Source organism: Ictidomys tridecemlineatus, chromosome 9 (genome assembly GCF_052094955.1).
Source record: "Ictidomys tridecemlineatus isolate mIctTri1 chromosome 9, mIctTri1.hap1, whole genome shotgun sequence".
Taxonomy (NCBI): domain Eukaryota; kingdom Metazoa; phylum Chordata; class Mammalia; order Rodentia; family Sciuridae; genus Ictidomys; species Ictidomys tridecemlineatus.
The window spans coordinates 27,322,091-27,342,356 of record NC_135485.1 but is presented as its reverse complement, the minus strand read 5'-3'; the positions used below and the strand labels follow the sequence as shown (position 1 = coordinate 27,342,356).

General features: G+C 35.6%; 1 protein-coding gene across 3 annotated transcripts in view; it reads right to left on the bottom strand.

Annotated features, from left to right (window-relative positions):
- Dthd1 (death domain containing 1) overlaps positions 1–18,949 on the bottom strand; it is a 60,994-nt gene extending 42,045 nt beyond the window's left edge. The window contains exons 1-5 of one of the 3 annotated variants that reach the window (XM_005319901.4): positions 18,561–18,949; positions 16,041–16,653; positions 11,817–12,144; positions 9,217–9,396; positions 7,910–8,154 (exon numbers count right to left, since the gene is read on the bottom strand). In XM_005319901.4, the coding sequence (XP_005319958.3) occupies positions 7,910–8,154; positions 9,217–9,396; positions 11,817–12,144; positions 16,041–16,653; positions 18,561–18,831 (1,637 nt within the window). In that variant the 5' untranslated portion in view covers positions 18,832–18,949. Of the gene's footprint in view, positions 1–7,909; positions 8,155–9,216; positions 9,397–11,816; positions 12,145–16,040; positions 16,654–18,560 lie in introns of those variants that run through there. The other 2 variants (XM_040292550.2, XM_078021177.1) reach the window with 2 other exon arrangements.
- Between the last annotated feature and the right edge of the window lie 1,317 nt (positions 18,950–20,266).

Here is a 20,266-nt window from a genome sequence, read left to right as displayed (position 1 = left end):
AAACAGGCAGCAAGAGACTATCAGAAATGATTGAGGAAATTTCAATAAGAGCCAAATAGAACTTTAAAAAATAAAAAAGTAATATTTGTCCAAAACAACAATTCAAATGACATATAAAAGTAGATTTTTAAAGTGTAAAATATTTTTAGTATTGTCTTTTTGAACTGAAATGTGAAAAAAAAACTACAGAGCTTATAACACACATAGATAGATAGAAAATATAAGAAAAGAAAGGAAATATGGGATTTAGAAAAAGGCTGCTTCAAATACATATATTGAAACTTGAGCAGAGTGGATTAAAATGGGGAAGTGTACCCACTGCATCATTGTCTCCACTGTGATCTTTCTAACATCCATAATAGGATCCATAAAGAGTGCAGTTACAGCCTCAGGGATTTTAAAAAGCACTGTCATCCTAGAATCTTATGCCACACAAGGGAGGTGGTCACTGAAATGGATCCCTGGTGATTGGTTTTCTCAGAATCCATGCCCTTGTGGATCTGGTACCTTCCCACAGGACTAGAGCTGTCTCTGCAACTCACTTGTGGCCTGCAGAGCACTGCAGAAAAGGAATGAGACTTTGCATAGGGATGCAAGCAAGTATGTTTGGTCAAACAAATAGAATGAGAGCAAGCACTGCTGCAAAATTTCAGAATAGCATTTAACTTTGGTGGGGATGAGAAGCAACTGGAGTGGGGGAAAAGGGGATAGTACAAGGGAGGGACAAGTAAGGAGGGGAAATTTCATTAATGATGTTTAGTTTCTTAAGTTATGTAGGAGCATAATCCGTTGTCTCTTTTATTATGTGATATGATTTATGTATATTTTACAAATATTCTTGGTATGACTCACACATTGCATTCAAGCAAGATATTAAAAACAATAGCAATATATAGAATATGTCATGTTTCATAGACGAAAAGGTATTTTCCTTACTACCTCTCTAAAATACAGCTTTCATAACATGGAATGTTTTTATTTAAGCAATGATTTTTTCCTTTTCATTGTCATCGTGAAATATTTCCTAGCTCATCATTTTATTTTTCACTTTTTGGTGATTCTGGGGATCAAACCCAGGGTCTTGTACATACTAGACAGCACTCAACCACTGAGCTACATCGCTAGTCCTATGGCTCATAATGAAATCTCTTTATCCTTTTTCCAGAAATCATTCAGATATGAAAAAAATGTGATCAAATACAGATATTTTGTTCTTAATATTCAGACTATGCTTTGGCCTGAACTAATTTTGATCCTTTTTATTTTGTGAAGTATGGATTACTACTTCATGATGCTTCTGTTTCCATAGAAAATGTTCGATTGGATTTCACTTAAGGGAAAAAGAATGTAAATAACAAGTTGAAATGGATTCTCATTTGCTTGCTTTGTGTTCCATTAGATGTAGAAAATGTATTTACTATGGCACTAATAATAATAAAGAATAGTATAATATATCAATTTGACATTGTCAGAAAGTATAATCAAATTAGTCATGCAATTTAAACTTAACACACATTTGCTCGTATTTATTTAATTTACGTAATGTTTTTAAAGCACCATGTTGCAATTCTCCTAAATAATAATAAATGGGAAAAAAGAATATATATTATTACAGTAAAATACAGGTTGAAACAAAGAATGAGCTGGCCTAAAGAGAAAGGGATTTAATCTCTCCTAGAGATCTCAGGATGTCTTCACTGAGAAGGAAAGAGCTCACACAGTAATCAAGGGTTCTTCAATTAGGTGTGGTAGAAAAAAAGACTTCCTTAGTAGAGAGATCATGTGCAAAGGCAAAGAAGTGGAGACTGCTGGCAAATTTGCAAGTGAAACGATAACAAAGAGCCATCTTCCCATTACACACACACACACACACACACACACACACACACATATCAGAGGTGAAGAGAAAAATCCCTTAGATTTGAAATAGAAGATCACAAAAAGCAAGAATTTTCTTTCCTCAAGAGAACTTGAGCGACTGAGCCCATGGACATGCCTTTGGTTGTCAGCCTCTTCTCCCTGACCCCAACCATGCACCAGGAGCTGGATGCTAGAGTTTAAATCAACAGCCTCAAAGAGGGAGCTGGAACAGATTCAGTCATAAAACTGGAAAGTCAGAAGGGTTGCACTGACCATGAACGTGGAAAATAACAACCAAACATTTCTTTTCTTTTTCTTTCTTTCTTTTTTTTTTTTTTGACTTTCATATTATTTATGTTCAATGCTGGATTTTTTAAAAATAAAGTTTAAGAGTTTATCATTCTTGCTGTCTTGAATTTATTTTATTTAAATCACCTTTAACTTTTATCTGCTTGTCTATTTAAGAATATATAAGTAGTACATATTTGAGCCCTATATTTAAAAAAAAAACAGCAAAATATTTTACTTTAGCTTGGTGAAAATTCTATTTCCACATGTTTCCTTTTAGGACTTTGAGTCTGTTCCCCCTACCACCCTCCCCACTGATATTAGTGCTGCCAAGAATAAGACTGAGTTCATATTGATCGTATTCCTTTTTACTTAATCTACTTTTTGCTGATGGAGGTTTATGGATTTATGTTTTATTTAATCCTACGTTTGAGTTTGCCACGAGTGTTAGTCAGCTTTGTATTGCTGAGAATCAAATACCTGACAAGAACAACTTAGAGGAAGAAAGGTTTATTTTGGCTCATGGTTTCAGAGGTCTGAGTCCATAGTTAGCCAAGCCCTGGGCCTGAGGTGAGGCAGAAGGGTGTGGCAAAGGAAAGCCACTCACATTATGGAAGCTGGGAAGCAGAGAAAGAGAGAGAAAGGGGCTGCAGGGTCCTTTCCAGATGCACCCCCAGTGACCTACCTCCTCCAACAAGTCCCGCCTCCCCACAGTCCACACACCAGTGGGTTAATCCACTGATGAGGTCAGAGCCCTCATGATCCACTCATTGCCTCTAAGTCACTTCTCCAAGTCTTGTTGCATAGGGGACCGTGCTTTCAACACTTCAGCTTTTGGGAGATATTTTGGACTCAAAGCATAACACCACATTGAGACTAGATGTAAATCGCTTTACATGATTATTTCTAGTCAGTCAGTCAGCACTTTCTAACTCAAGTCTTTAATCAACGTCAGAAAATTAAATTCAATTATGCCTTTGATTTTTGCTTTTTTATGATTGTTTGGTCTCCTTCAAATAAATAATTAGTTTATGCCACATTGTAATGATTCTTTATCATGCTTTGATCCTTTTTCATCTAAACTTGTTATCTTATACCACCTTATCCTAATGTCCTTTTATCTTTTCCTGGTTTATCCTGATGACTTTCTGTTCCTTGGTTTTGTTTTCCTTTCTTCCTTCCTTCCTTCCTTCCTTTCATTTTCTTTCTTTCTTTCTTTTTAAGTATGCTTACTGAGCAACATTAAACTCACAAAATAGAGTTCTATAATAATCTCCAATAATCTGTAATTTTTATTGTTCCAATGACTAGAAAATATCAAAATGACAGTCTCTCAATATTTCTATGAGTTTTCAATGTTGTCTTTGCTCTTCTGTTGAAATCTTGTTTTTTATTTTGTTAAAACAACATGTAGAATTTTTTTTTTCTTATCCTTGGTTAAATGTTCACTAACCAACCATTTTCAGTGGTAGCCACTGAATCTTTTTCTCAGATTTGGAGGGAAATCTTCAGTGTTTGTCGAAGATTTCCTCAGTATTTTTCCTCAGTATGATTCCTCTGGATTGAATAGAGACCTTCTCCTACACGTGCTGACTAGGTTTCTGAGGTTTTCAGTAGGATGAGTTCGTGAAAAAATGTCACCTCCAGGACATGTTTCTACCAGGCTCTTATTGCATTTGCCTCTATCTGTACATTTGTGGGAGTTTCATTCCTGACAATTCAATACAATGCCTCCAACTTCTCTCTATATTCTGCCCTGCTATTTGTGACAGATGTGAAACTATAGAAAAGAAGGGGCAAATGAACTCATAACTCAAAAATTGTATTTGTGGATAAATGTAATTTACCACTTAAAAATGAATTAAGAATAAGAATCATATGACTATATCTCAACAGATGCAGAAAAAGCCTTTGATAAAATCCAGCACCCATGCATGTAAAAAATGCTGGAATAAACCCAACTATTATGTGTAACTGTAAGGTTCGAATTTTAAAAATTCTGGAGAAAATAGGGATAGAAGAAACTTACCTCAACATTACAAAAGCTTTATATGACAGAATCTAAGTCAACATCATCTTGAATGAAGAAAAATGGAAAGCAATTTCTTTAAAATCAGGAACAAGATAAGGATGTCCACTCTCACCATTTCTATTCAATATAGTTCTTGAAGCTCTAGCCAGAGCAATCAGGCAACAGAGGAAAATTAAAGGGATATAAATAGGAAAAGAAGTCAAGCTATCTCTGTTTGCTGATAACATAATTCTATATCTAGAAGAACCAAAAATATTTCACTAGAAAGCTTCTTGAGCTAATCAATGAATTCAGCAAAGTAAATAGCACACAAAATCAATACTGATAAATCAATAGCTTTCCTATACTCCAACAGTGATTTTGCTGAGGAAGAAATCAGAAAAAAAAAATCCGTTTTACGGTAACATCTACAACAACAACAAAATATTGGGGAATTTATCTAATCAAAGAGGTGAAAAATCTCCACAATACAAATTAGAAATTACTGCAGAAAGAAATTGAAGATGATGGAAAGACCACTCATGTTCTTAGATAAGTAGAATTAATATTGTCAGAATAGATGTATTACTAAAAGCAGTCTATGGATTCAATGAAATCGCCATAAAAATACCAAAATACTAATGACATTCATCACAGAACTAAAAAAAAAAAAGTCCTTAAATTCATTTGGAAGAATAAAAGATGAAGAATAGTCAAAACAATTCTGAGCAAGAAAACTGATACTGATACAGCAAGTATCGCAATACCCAATCTCAAATTACAGTACAGAGTTACAGTAAGAAAAATAACATGGTATTGGCATCAAAGTAGACATGAAGACACATGGAACAGAATGGAAAACACAAAGACAAACCCATATACTTACAGCCATCTGCTGATACATGACAAAGTTACCAAAAATACATGTTGGAGAAAAGATGGCCTTTTAAACAAATGATTCTGGAAAAACTGGATATTAATATGTAGAAGAATGAAACTAGCTTTCTATTTATCACTCTGCACAGAAGTCAAATCAATATGGATCAAAGACTTAGGAATTAGGACAGAAATCTTGCAACTGTTAGAAAGAAACACAAAATCAACATTCCATCATTTAGGTGCAGGCACTGACTTATTCAATAAGATTCCTAAAACTCAAGAAATAAAAGCAAGAATCAGTAGCTGGGATGCCATCAAATTAAAAAAGCTTCATCACAGCAAAGGAAAATGACTAAGGGAGTCAAGAGAGAGTGTACAGAGTAGGAAAAAGTCTTTGACAAGGGATATTAATCTACAAAGAACTCAAGAAAGTTAACATGAATAATCGGGCAAAAGAACTAACATTTGTCAAAAGAAGAAACACAAATGGCCAACAAATGTATAAAATAATGTTCAACATATCGAGCACTCAGGGAAACAAAAATAAAAACAACACTAAGATTTCATTTTGCTCCTGTCAGAATGACAATTATCAAAAACACAAATATATTAAATGTTGAGGAGGATGTGGGGGGGAAGTGTACACTCATTCATTATTGGTGGGACTGCAAATTAGCACAACTACTACTCTGGCAAGTAGTATGGAGATTCCTCAAAAAACTAAAAATGGAGCCACCATATGACCTAGCTATCTCACTCCTTAGTATTTATCCAAAAGTACCAAAATCAACCTGCAATAACAATAATGCCATATCAATATATAATAGCCATATATATTATATATAATAGTTTTATATATATATAAAACTCCAGAGTATATATGAATTTTACTTAGCCATAATAAAGAAAGTAATTATGGGGTTTGCCAGTAAATGCATGGAACTGGAGAACATCATGCTAAGTGAAATAAACCAGACTCAGAAAATCAAGTGTCATATGTTTCCTCTCATATGTAGAAGCTAGAGCAGAACAAAGAGAACCAAGTAAACAAAGTGTGGAGCAGGGATGGAATACCACCAGAATATAGAGAAGATCAGTGGAATAGAAGGAGATTGAGAGCATAGAAGGAAGGGGGACAAGAAAGGGGAGGAAAAGAGGAATGAACTTTATAAAATTATGTTATACACAAATATAAATATGTCACAGGGAATTTCACCTTTATCTATAGGTAAAAGTATCAATAAAAAATAAATAAACATGCAAAAAGAAGACCAGTAGGGTTGAGGAAGGAGAAAGGAGGAGAGAGGAGGTCATGGAAAGGTGGGGGAAAACGGGAATAAGATAAAATTCCAAGCATGTCTGATTTTGTCAAAATGAATACAAGCACTGCTTATAACTATAATGCTTTAAAAAGAATAATTAATGAATAAAGGATGGTATTTATGGATTATAGAGGTAAATTTGGATTCACTTTGATATATATAAATCAGAAAATATAGACACACATGGTTTTTCTTGTTATCTTTCAGGCCAATGGAGTTGCTTTGTTTTATAATGTAAAGTACATGGTAAGCACAAGTTATTTATATTAATTCTTACTATACACTCTATAAATAGTAAAAACACTTACTAGATTCTGGCAATGGGTTACCAATCAACTACAATCCATTTTTAAGGTTGTTTACACTCTTTTTTAAAAATATAAGTATAGACATTAATGTTGGAGGAGAATAAATTTCAGTCTTTAAAACCACTGTATTTTAAACTGGAATCTCCAAAATTCTCCTGATTAAAAGTCTCACTTGCAGGAACATGGACTAACTAAATTACCACTTGGGTTACACACAATCTATATAATTTTGGTAGCAAAAGACATATCACTAGATACTTCACACCAGAGTCCTCTTGATTGCTTCCCCCAGGCACATTCCAACGTTTTACTGCTGCCTGCTTCCTAAACTGCACACATTTTAGCAAAGAGCAAAGAATCTACCCCTTTCTTTCTAACCTTGCTAGCCGCAAACCAAAGGGATGATAGCTAAATAAAAGGCATGATTGGAAATGGAGATATGTGAGTCCAGGTCAAGATTACCCACTTGTTAGGGCACTTGTATGAGTTCTTAATGTCATTGAGTTTAAGTTTTCTCATCAATAAGATTGTACGACATAATGTACATAATCAATTTGGCACATAGTAGCCCCCCAATTAAAAGTAGTTTTTGTTTCAAGTAAGTTTCTACAACCATTATTTAGTTTTTAAAAGAAAAAAGTATTTCCTTCACAACTAAAGAAAAGCCTCTCTCTGCCTTTTCTGTTAGAAACAAAAGGATAAATATTCAATGAAAAGATAGGAAATAAGATCAAGATTGCTATTAATTTGTATATTATATTTGTTGTTAGTATTTTCTTTCTTGGTGATAGCTTAACACGTGTATTTGACTTATTGGTGGAGATTTTGTTTAAGCAATTAAACTGGGAGAAAGAATATACCTACAGATAGATTTATCTATAGGGTAAATATTAATTCAAATTTAACTTTTCTTTTAAAAAGTCAGGTTATTTTTTTTCCTTACACTAACAGAAGATTTTTTTAAATACAATAATTACAACAGTATGCCACATCTTTGTAATACATCATAAGTTTTTGAAAGGAAGTTCATTTGATCTTTTTTTTATATCAATCATTGGGTTCATTAGAACTAAAATTTTTATTTCCTTTAGTAGATCAATAATATTTTATCTCTAAATTAAAGTTATTTCATAATATTTCAATACTGATCTCTAAATAGAAGACATTTTGTTACAGTTTTTAATCATTTAAGTTTCTTTGCTTACCATTTTATCAGTGAGCAACAGTGGGGTCTTACTCACCGGTAGACATATAGAGGTGTGATCCTGTTTGTTGTGGCAGTAATTGCTCTTTTATGATCTTTTTCCGACACAAGATTCTTCTTATCTTGGTGTGGAAAACAAGGTAGGAATACAGTAACGGGCTTCTGGAAAGGATGTGTTGATGGGTGCTGAACATGAATCAGAGGACTTGTGGACAGTACTGAGTAGGAAGCTTCTTGCTGTGCTTTTAAATATGCAATCAGAGATGGGTCCACTGGTTGGATCTAAACAAAGGAAAACACTGTTTATATTTCTATATTTTAAAAGCAAAATATATAAAACATTAGCAAATATTGCAGAATATAATTCCTAAGCCATTTTCTTAAAATTTGACAGGACATATCTTCATGCATTACTGTGTCCACTGTGGACTGGAAACAACACTGTTTTATATTATAGAACAGCCTCTGGGATCCTTGTTTACAAAGTCTTTCTGAAATCTGGCTTCCCTGTCCTGTGTTATAAATAACTAAGGAGCACTCTAAATTGTAGGCAACAAAATGACCTAGAAAACAAAAGAGACATTTTATATAATTTCTAATTATAACTATTGTTAAATCAAGTGATCTTTAGAAACTAGAAAAACAAGACTATATTTACTTAAGTGTTTCCTTCTCATATAAAAATGGTTAATAATAAAAATAGATAACATAATGCCAAAATTTCAAAATTTATGGAGAATATGAATAAAATATTTATATTATGTTTTCCTCCCATCTTTCTGCTTCACTTAGCACTTAGGATAATAATTGGGAGAAATATGGGCATGAGTTGAGCCTGGAAAAATAGGGAATATTATTTGAAGAAATAAATATTCAAAAAGTGACACTGATATATCATTATACTCTTTGAAAACGGTGTTTGCATATGTTAAATCCTGACTCAAAAAAAGCTAATGTTTCATAATTAAGTGAAATCAAACAGTCATAATAATAAAGATTTTAATTGATTAGCTATTTTTGTCATACTCTCAGATGCAAATCTTGAGTCATATAAATGTCCACAAATCTGCCATCAATTGTTTCATATATACTCAACATTGTGTTTGATAATAAATATAATAAACAAGACAGTGCCAAATACCAGCTGGGAAGGACTTTCAAACAAAGCATGGATATGTTTGGGAGTGAAACTCAACATGCTCAGAATCATCATATTCGCTGATATCACTGCATGCTAATCCATAACAGGTAAACTCATTGACTGTTACACGAAATATTTGCATCTTGTTCATCTTTAGGGCCAGCAGAGCTAGGAGAAGGAGCTAATTGATTTCTCATATTTACCTTTAATTGTACCAGCACCGATGAGCTGAAAACTCCTGGGGGGTAACTCAAGGATATTCGGGAATCCACGCATGACTTCACAGTGAGGCCGTTTTTGGTTACTGTAAAGGACTCTCTCTTTAAACAAGACACAACTGAAAATATACCCAACTTGTAAGCTTTCACGGCCGCGCAGGTTCCCTGTGTGGATTACAGATGTTAAAACAAGCTACAGCACTGTCTGGGGAAGTACATGCTGTCCACACTCTGTGAACTCTCAGAAAAACCCATAGGTTGTCAATATGATCACCAGGATTTGGAATGATCCAATTAACTGAAAATGGGTTCTTCTGTGAGATAAAGTAGAAACAGCTAACTAAAAGCTTCTCAAATTCAGATTGCATGACACACAAACAAGAAAAGTCCATGTATTTTTAAAATTAGATCCTCTCAAATGTACATGTATGGTAGGCGATCATATTCAGTGTTCTCACAAATATTAATTGCTTCTGGAGTTCTAGACTCCTTTAGCTAGAATGGATTTTAAATACTAGTCTTCTTTTTTTTATTCAGAACATTCAGCCCTGTCTTTGGGAATTCTGAGGAGTAGAATTTCATTATTTGGGTAGTTTATTCAAATGCTGGAGCACCTGTACTGTTAGCAAATTCGTCCTTCTGACAGCTCAGAATCTTTTAGGATGCCAAAATTAAGTCATTTTCTCTATTTCTCTTCATGTAGTGGGAGCAGATGACTGCAGAAGGATACATTTGCGTTTCTTTTTTATGTAGTGACATTCAAATGTGTAATCATATATGCAGGCACATATTCAAGCTTTTTATATCACACAAAAGAGAACTGAGTACATAAATGAAAACGAAATGACCTCCTCATGTAATCACCAAAGCTTAAAATGAGGAGGCAGACTTAGATGTAATTCGGTGTATTCATGCTTCCCCAAACACCAGCCAGTGGACTCCGCCCTAGCATGAGTGGATAATCATGCACACACACACACACAAACATTTCAAGGACAATCACAATGGAAAATAATCTATCATTTGAAAGCTGACTAAGGAGGAGATTTCACAATATCACTGCATGAATTCATTGTTGGGAAAATTCAAGGCATGAATGTTCTCAACTGGCCAGAGGGAAAATAGTGAGAAACAGGCAAGAAAAGTCTCCTGGAAACCAGGAGAACACATTTGGCAGACACTGGGCAACAAAAAGGGTTTTTAGGAATTAGAATTTTTAAATGTCATAGGACCCACAGAAAAAACTGGAAAGAATCCAGGATTTAAGTTTTCTTGAGCTAAAACTAGGGATAACTACCATCAGAATACTGCAAAAGGAAAAGTATACGGTTTTATTTTTCATGGTAGACCATGATTCTCTTTTTCTTTTGCTTTGATCATCCATTTACTGAGCAAATTTCAAACTCATTTTGTGGAAAGCCCACATGCTGGGAGCAGATTTTACTTTACTGTGGCAGTCACGCAAACTGGCCAGACTAAAAAGTCTAACAAAGGGCAGTGTGGATCAGACTTTCATACTTAATGACTTGCTAGACTAAATATAAAATGAATTAGTTGAATGAGTTGGAAAGGGTGATTAGAATAGGCTTTGTTTGCTTATTCAATTGCATAATCTTGTTTGTAGTTTGGAAAAACCAAAATCAGAAAATATAGAGATATGTTATAAAGATTTTTGACATGTATTCCCCAGGCTCTGTCTTTTCTACTTACATAAAGATGGAAAAGACGAATATTTTAATAGGTTAAAAAGAACCTCAAATATTAGTCCCCATCAATTCTACAGTACTAAATTTAATAATTGTGTATATCCTTTCTTTGCAACATATGAATTTGTGATCATAGAGAGTTTCAGATTTATTACAGTAGAGTCAATAATGAAAAGTGACAATTTATTAACAACTAGCCTGTATTTATAGGTTTCCTCTTAGGCTCATAAATGCGTTGTCTACTTAATACTTAACAATCTTATCAGGTGGACACTATTATCGTGTTCATTTTTCAGATAAAGAAACTAAGTCATAGAAAGAGTTTTTAATTTACACAAGTTCATGCTGCCAGAAAGTATAGAAACCTGATTTCAGACCCCACCAATCTTCCCCCACCTCCCCAATACTGACCACTATGCACACTATCTTCTATGTGCACGCTGAATTCCATTTATAGACTTAATTACTAGGTCAAGGGAGGCACACACAATTTTTCCTTTTTTGCATAGTTTAAAACTCATGAATGATAAAAATAAAGTCATTAACACATGGGGATTTTAACACTCTTAAATTTAGCCAGGGTCCAACACATTAGATATGCTATTCTAAAGCTAGGCTAAAGCATGAAGTTAATTAAACTATGATGTCACTTTTGTTTCCTAAGTGAAAAAATAACACTTGCTGAGTCCTAGATCCAAGTTCTCAATTCCTGACATTGGCAAGTCATTTCTGCTCTCTGATCTTTATAGATGGCAAAAAAGTATAAATGTATTGGCACAAACCTATCCACCCTTTGTTATCAATGGAGCCATTATATCTACAATATAATCTATTAGTCTGCCCTACAGCAAATGCAAATGTAGCCAAGGATTTACTGACCTTGTAACTTCCTCTCATTCCTTCTAGAGAATTTGGGGTTAGGTAACTTGACTGAAGGTTTATGTCAGACACTTTCACCATGATGTCTCTGTAATTTCCCCTGTAACGTGCAGTAAATGGAATTGCAATGCATATTGGAAATGGAATTCTCTCTTCCTTATCTGAGCATTCAATGGAGATGACATTGCTAACCAGCTCTTCATTATCACTCACTATTAAGCAACTCATGCTGTTAACTATCCGGCACTCCAGCTGCTGTAGGACACGTGATGGTGCGGTAATGTAGCAAGACACTTGGGGGTCAGACTCCTCGCTCAGCATTAGATACCTGCAGAAACAACAGAATGTCATTTTTCCAATTATTATTATTTTTAAATGTACTTCGTAGCTTTCTGCAGAGGGCACAAACTCTAGAGCATATTGCCTTGGTACGAACCTCAGTTCTCCCTATAAAACCTGTGACCTTGGGAGAGGTACTCTACCTGTCTATGCCAGTTTCCTTAACTATAAAGTAGTATTAAATGATATCTACTTTATAGGAAAACTGTGGGTTAAGTGACCTATTATATATTAAGTAATTTGAAAGTAGGCATTATACTATATGTTAGCCATAATTATTGTTTACTAATGTGACTACTATTGTTATTTATGTGATTGATTTATTTCTTAGTATCGTTTACTTCATAATAAGAACTTGAAGATTGCTGATGCTTCTTGATAGACCAAGAACTAATTACTAAATGGTTTCCCACATTACAAGGTAAGGGAGTACTTGTGTACAAGGTATTATAATTGTATAAACACACTAGATCAAAGAGTGATGTGAACTCTATTTTTTTTTAGAAAGATTGAGAATGGTTCAGAGATTGAATTCAGTAGTAATTAGGAACAGATTGTTTGCAATCCTCAAATAATCATTCCAAAAGCTTAATTTGACAATATTTTTCTCATTTTAACTACTATAATTACCAAAGACTTTTAGAGCCTTATAGATTTAAACTCAAACTTGAGATCAGTCACTTTCTATTTGTATGACCATAGACATCAATAATTATTATTAAAATAGCTAAAACTTAATGTTTTCTATGGTCCAGGTTTTAAGTCTACATAATTTCATTAATCTTCACAACTATTGTGTCAGATGAGGACTACTATCATCACCATTTTACAGACAAGGAATCAGGGTTAGAAAATCTAACCACAGGGCTGGGGATGTAGCTCAGCGGTAGAGTGCTTGCCTCGTGTATATGAGGCTCTGGGTTCCATCCTTACCACCACAAAATAGAGATGGAGGCTGAAAAGAAAGAAAGAAAGAAAGAAAGGAAAGAAGGGGAGAGGGAGAAGGAAGGAAGAAAAGAAAGAAAATTTAGCTTGCTACATATCTCACAGGTTGTAAATTTTAGAACCAATAATTGGCTCCATCCATATTTAACACAATAACTCAAACTCAACTCTTACACTTCCTCAAATGATTCCAAAGTACTGTTTGCTTCATCCATAATCATGTGTTGTGAAGACTGAATGAGACAAAACATCTAAACTTCTTATAGTAATGAATTAGCATAAGCTGGGTACTCAGTAACTATTAGATCTCTATTAAAATTACCAACTTGAGTTTCTCCTCTTCTTCTATTTGTCATTTTGTACTAGGGAAATGATTGAAACATAGCAAAGGTAGAGAGAAATAAAAAGATCTATATATTTAGCACAGCAATATTTTACAGTTACAAAATAATCTTATCTGGGTTTGGTATATAGAATTTTATTAGTATATTTTACATACTGGTATGTATCAGTACCAATATATGTACTGATATTATTGGTATATAGAATTTTAAAGGGCACTTTAATGCAGAAATCTAAAAAAGATGCTCATATTACAGAGAGAATCATTTATTTATATTTATAATTCTGAACTCATAAAGTGAGAAGGAACAAAAGATTACACAGAGCATTGGTCTGCTAGAGTATTCTCTAGTGATAGTGATGAAGTTAATTCATAAAATGAACATCGTTCAATTGAGGGTACAGTGACTTCAGGAATAATCCACCTCTGTGTCTGGACACTCTCTCAATGCACTCTTCTTCCAGAGCTATGGGTTCCCAATCAACAGATGAAGTAGGATGAGGAGAACTACAAAGGCTTCCCATACTCCTCAACCTTAATAAAATACTATCTAGTCTCTAGTCACTAAAATAATCTTGTTGGTTTATTCTAGTCTTGTTTCTCCTTTGTGTACACACCAGGACAGCTACTCTGAAGAAGATAGGGTTCTTCTGGAAAGGTAACCATACAGGAACTACAGCAGATTCTGAGAAAGGTTTTGTTTATGACATGTACTTTTATGTGGTGTGATGGCTTCCTAGCCTGGAAGACTGGAATGAATAGTCATCTTCTTAAACATGCAAGCCAAGCACAATTGATTTGGATGCCATAAAGAGGAAATCACTAACTGGGGAACACCTAAAGGAGGTGTTAGAGGGAGTGGTTCAGGCCTATGACTCACTAACTGATGTTTTGAGTCATTTCTGAATGTGAGGATATAAAGTGTTGATGTTTTTCTCAACTGAGATGGGTAACCACATGCTAAAAACTGTAGCAGTTGGTTTGCAGGGACAGTAATTCTTACAAACCACAGCAGTCTTTCCTATATTGAACGAGTCATCTATACACTTCATTAGAGTCTGACTGTGGGGACATCACAGCAAAACTTAACCGAACCTCTTCATTTCATAGATAACTAGGGTCAATGTGAGCATATTGACTTGCCAAAGATCCCCGACTCTGTTAGTGATGTTGTCCTGGAAATGGTACTGTAAATTTATCTGAAAGAGAATCAATACATCATAGCAGTGATGTGGAGGGGATAGGTGAAGAGAGGTAGTGAGGAGGAGGCAGGGAAAGTGAGGGTAGCTGAGGGTGAAATGAAATAGCACACTAACATCTAGCTGGGCACCAACACCTACAGAGTGGCATGGTGGTAGGCCCTTTCCATGATTTTCTCCTCTGACCTTATCAAATATACCCAGGAAATATATATTATTTCTACAAACAAGAAAAATGAGGTCAACAATGGAGCAAATTGCTCAGGGTCACAGAAATAGTGTGTAATAAAACAGAAAATAAAAATCAAGTCTATCTAATTCCCAAAACAAGTGGTCACCCCCCAGTCCCTATTGCTTCTAGGGGTATTGTTTATCTGGGAAATTATGATTTGTGGATATTTTGTTCTATCTAGACAAAGGATACTTGCAGTTTTGTGAAGGGGATATAATTCATAAAAATACATCAGATTCATAAATCTTTTTCCCTCTGTTTAAATCATGGACATTTAGAGAGTCTCATGAGAACTGTGAAATTTTTCCAAGGAGATAAAATTGGCATGAACATACAGAATCAAATTTAAAAGCTCCCAAGGCTTATCCATGAGTTTCCAGAGTTCAAAAGACACAGGTTAAAAAATTATGGTGATTTTCTTGAAGCCAGAAAAAACATAAATAAATAAGAGGCTAGAAAATGTTCTTTTAATTTTTTTTAACATTCTTCAATCTTCTACTTTTTTCTTACAATTCAAAAAGTAATGATTTGAACAATTGTTTTTATTACTTTCTCATGTAGTTAATTCTTTCTTATTTTAAAGAAACATTTAATACATATGTTTTCTAAAACTGTAAGAAACAAATAATATAAGTAATGGCAGCCACATCAATTTCTGAGGGGGGAATTTAACCTGAATTACTGATGTATAATATGTGTCAGAGATATGACATGAAAATGTAAAATCGTATTCATGTATAAATAACATATATGTTGGTATGGTCCTGATGATTGTACTTTCTTAAAATTCATATGTTGAAATCCTAACAACCAAGGTAATGGCATTAAGAGGTGGGGCCATCTGGAAGATGCTTAGGTCCTGAAAGTAGAATCTTGATGAATGGGATTATTGCCCTCATAAAACAGGCCCCCCAGAAACACTCCCACCCCTTCCGCCATGTGCACACACAGCAAGAAGGTGCCATCTATGAACAAGAAAGTCCTCACTACACACTGATATGCCAACACCTTCTCTCTCTTCTCTGCTTCCAGAACTATGTTGTTTAAAAGGTCCCACTTGGTGCTATTTTGTTATAGCAACCCAAATGGGCGAAGACATTTCCTAACTACAAAAACACATAAACAGGTAGATATTGAAAGGCATATCTCACATTGTGTTTACTTACTCCTTTTCCATTATGCTACTCTTTTGCTTTAGACTGTCTGAGTCACTGGGAAGATTATTCACAAGTTTACTGGAGATATCCCGTCTTGTTGAGGATGTGGTAATCTCTTCTCTTTGGCTTTCTGAAGTCCCTTGAATTTCTCTTTTTGTTATCTGGATTATGTCATGAATCTCCTTCTTGTTGCCATTTATGTTCTCAGCAGTCACGTGTCCTATTTGTTTATCATCTTCATTTTCTGCATTATCTGGGAACATGGTGTTCTGTGACGTTTCTTGCCCTGTAACATTTCCATTCAATGACACATTGTTTTCTCTTTCCACAAATTCAGAATTTATATGTGTTTTATTTTCTTTTAACTGAACCTGATTTGTGTAATGGCTTTCCTCCTCATTTGTGGGAGAAACAGTAGCTGTTTCTATGACATTTAGTTCCTCTCTTGCAGCAATGTCTGTTGCTTTGGTGTCATGAATGGTGGTCATTGTCCGCTGTGGAGTATGTTCATCATGCATCCTGCATAAATTACACATCTCCTTTTCTTCTTTCTTTAGAAGAAGAGCAGTGTTCCCCAAATGCTCCTTCATTTTCATGAGGCATTCTATGAAAGCAATAATTTCTACACACACACACATGCACACACACACACACACACACACAAAAGAATAAATACTAAACTAAACCAAATCATGCTTCTCCAATGAAATATGGCAAAAAAAAATCTTAGAAACCTACCAAGACCCTTAGTGGGTACTTAAGCCAACCTCCTGAAGAAAGGCTGATTTGCACAACTGACCTTTTAAACACTTCTAGGAACTAGAAACAAGCTACTTTTAAACATGGTAGAAAAAGTACATTTGATCTCTCTTGCTCAAGAAAATGCTTTGAATTTTTAAAACAAATACCATGACCTCCTTCTCTGGGGTAAGAACTGAAGTTGGCTACTCCCTCAATCATTCCTCTTTTGGTGTGATTTTGAGATTTGCTCCTTTGCCTCTGAAGTTACTACAGTTAAACAATTACCCATTCAAAATGATGAGCCTAAAATTAGCTAAACACTCCAAATGAGGCCTGGAGAGCAGAAATGCTGTAGCTGTGTTTTTTTCTGCTGATATATTGGGGAAGAGCTGTTTTCTCCCATGAGAATAGGATTAGATTTACGCCATTTCTCCTACTGGATTGGTGGTCATTAGAAATTTTCAAATTGGTCGTTCAAAGAGCCGCTCTTATTATGCCTACAGGAACCTACGGTGTCTGCTCAAAGGCTGCTCAATGAAGTCCAGGCTCTTTACGTCAGTGTAAACCTTCGTTAGGACCTGATTTGATGCCATCCGTCACTCCATTCCCGTTTCATAACAGTCTCTGATCTGCACATCCCTCTTCTTGCAAATGACAAAGGTCACCTGATGACTTCTAGAGGGCTTAGCATCTTATTGGTTTTTAGGATTAGATTCTGAACTAAAGAATTTGTGATTTAAGGGTCCATAGCTCAATGTTTTCAGAATCATCACCAAATTATCCCTTCACTAGTCTGGGCTTATCTTTGGGCTCCAGTTCTGACAACCTATTCTTTGTCTTTTACCGGAGACCCTGTCTTTATTTTGGACTCCCTGTTTTCTGGTAGCTGAAGACTTGTCTTGACATTACCTAAGATCATGTTTGATGTTCTCTAGAGACACTGGAAACCTCATCATGAGCTCCAGCTGACAGCTCCTGGACCCTGCTGCCTTTGGCAGATTTCTTTGATGCTCACTATTTGTCCTCTAGACTGAATTTCTTAGTAATATTCACCCTGCTTTCCTGATGGATTGAGACTGCCCCTATAGCTTGACACTATTATTTACAGCTGGACTTCAGGATGCCACCTATACTCTTGGGTAGAGTAACTGCTATTGTCTAAGATTGTATTCATCAATTCATTCATTTTTCATGCCTCACTGTATGTTTCAGCATCTATAACTGGGCCCGTTCCCAAGAACTTGCCCCATAGGTGTGGGGGGATCCAGTTTCCTATCCCACATCACCCCAGTCCTTCAAGTTCTTTTGTAATTAGTTATCCTGGCTCAAATGTCTCTAGAAATAGAATGTTATATTCCAATATAGAAAAACTGCTTTTCTCTGCCCCAAACTAGGCCTCTAAGCCTTGTATCCTGTTAATAATACCTCAAGATTCTCAAGGTTCTAACTACATAATTCCAATTCATTACTGAAGTTTCATTACTGAAGTTTCATTTCAAATATCACGTTTTGGTTTTTGGGTTTTTTTTTTTCTGGAAAAATTCTAAATGTATCACCTAAAAATAGGATCCTGTCTGATTCCAAAGAGATAAGACTTCAGTCTTTTATCTCCAGTAGGACCAACTTGCCACTTCCTTGCATTATTATGAATTTGTCTTACCCTATTCTATTGCCAGTCCCTTATAAACAGAGACTCTACCATAGGCTTGTTAGTCTGCTTGTAGCATCTCTTAGATGGTGTCCTATCAATATTTCTTAGAGAAAGGAATAAATCAAAAAGATACTTACCTTGCCTCCAGATACATGCGTTCTCCTTGTCAAGCAGCACATACAGCTGCTGGCAGGTGGAACACAGGGTCCCTGCAGTGTGCTCCAACAGTTGGTGAAGAGCCCCACTGAGTTCCTGACCCAGAAAGACCACTGTGGCCAACCAGGTGGCCGCCCCAGGCCCCTCACAAAGGTCATCACCCAGGAGTGCCTGCTTTAGCATTTGGTTTTGTCTCCAAATCTGCTTCAATATTTGGCCTAGTTTACCTGAGCCCAAGTCTTCTGTATCCATTTTATGCTCCAAAAATAATATGCCTCTTTCCTGCCAGCAAAGCCTAGAGGTTTAGCTGATTCAAACCTGGTGATGGTTATTTCTTCTAAAATCTAGGAGAAGATCCAAGTCAGCTAGTCAAGCACTTTCCTGCAACATAATAGCTTATTCAGCTTGTTGTTGACTAGTGAAAAGTTACTAGGTGACCAAAGGAGGGGCGTTTCCAAACCCTTTGCTTTTGTGTACAGAATAGATTAATCACGGGGATACAGCTACTTCACACAACCCAACTCTTCAGCTCGCTTTTGCAAATTCAACACACTAATGAAGCTCAAATCCTTTTCAGCTTTGACACAACAAAATATGGATTCCAGAACTGGCAATACACATTCTTAAAAATACTTGTGAATGAAAAACAAATATGATGTCCTGTTTGTTTCAAGGCAAAGTATAGGAATGGGATATAGATAAAATAAGATCAGCTATAAAAATTGATAGTTGTCAAAACTGGATATAGTTACATATGGGGGTCCTTACAATTTACTGATTAGCATATATATATATATATATATATATATATATATATATATAGTATTTTTATAGTAAAGAGTTCAAAGAAAAAGGATTCTTCTACTGGAGCAGATCCTACTGCCGTTGTTTAGGTAAGTATAATTAATTCTCTTTTATATGGTAAGTTGGCAGCTAGATGGAGATAGGAACTTGGCCTTCTTACTCCTTGATAATTTCCCTGTAATTGGGAAATACCTTCTCAATAAAAGAGAGCAAACCTGAAGAGTGGCTTTCTCTGAATGAGCAAGGAGTCTTTGCCATATATAATTTAAAAATACAGTCACTGCAAGCTCTCAACTCTGCTGCCCACTCTGTGAGCCCATTACACATGGGGCAACTGCAGTACAGGACTCCATGGAGGGCCCCCCAGGGAGTGTGCACCAGAACAGGCTGCTTCTGGCTCTCCAATCCCCCTCCCTGAAGAAGGGAGGGCACACACCAAAGGTACAGGGTGGTGCATTTGAAAGAGGCTCCTGTTCCCTCAGATGTACTGGAGTGAAATGAAAGCTTTCCAAAGGGGACCTGGAATGTTTCCCTCCCACAGGCAGCACATTATCTCATCTTTAGCACTGGGGCTCTTAGAGCTACACTCATGACACCTGGAAGACTAGATAGGAACACAAGCCCAGGGAATAAAGACAAGAAACAAAGCCACAGGTCTGGGCCTGAGAATCTAAGGGGGGAGTTGAGGAGCAGTGTGGGGACTATTGGCTCCAGGAGAGAGTCTCTGCTGACCATCTTGTTTTGCAGTGACCCTCTGTTCCTTGTGAAAGAAGCCCTATTTTGAAATATGAGTCCATATCACATCATGGATCACATTTTAAAAATATTTTCAGGCTCTTCTCAATATTAAAGACTTTCTGATTCCATTTTAGTTTATTTTCTC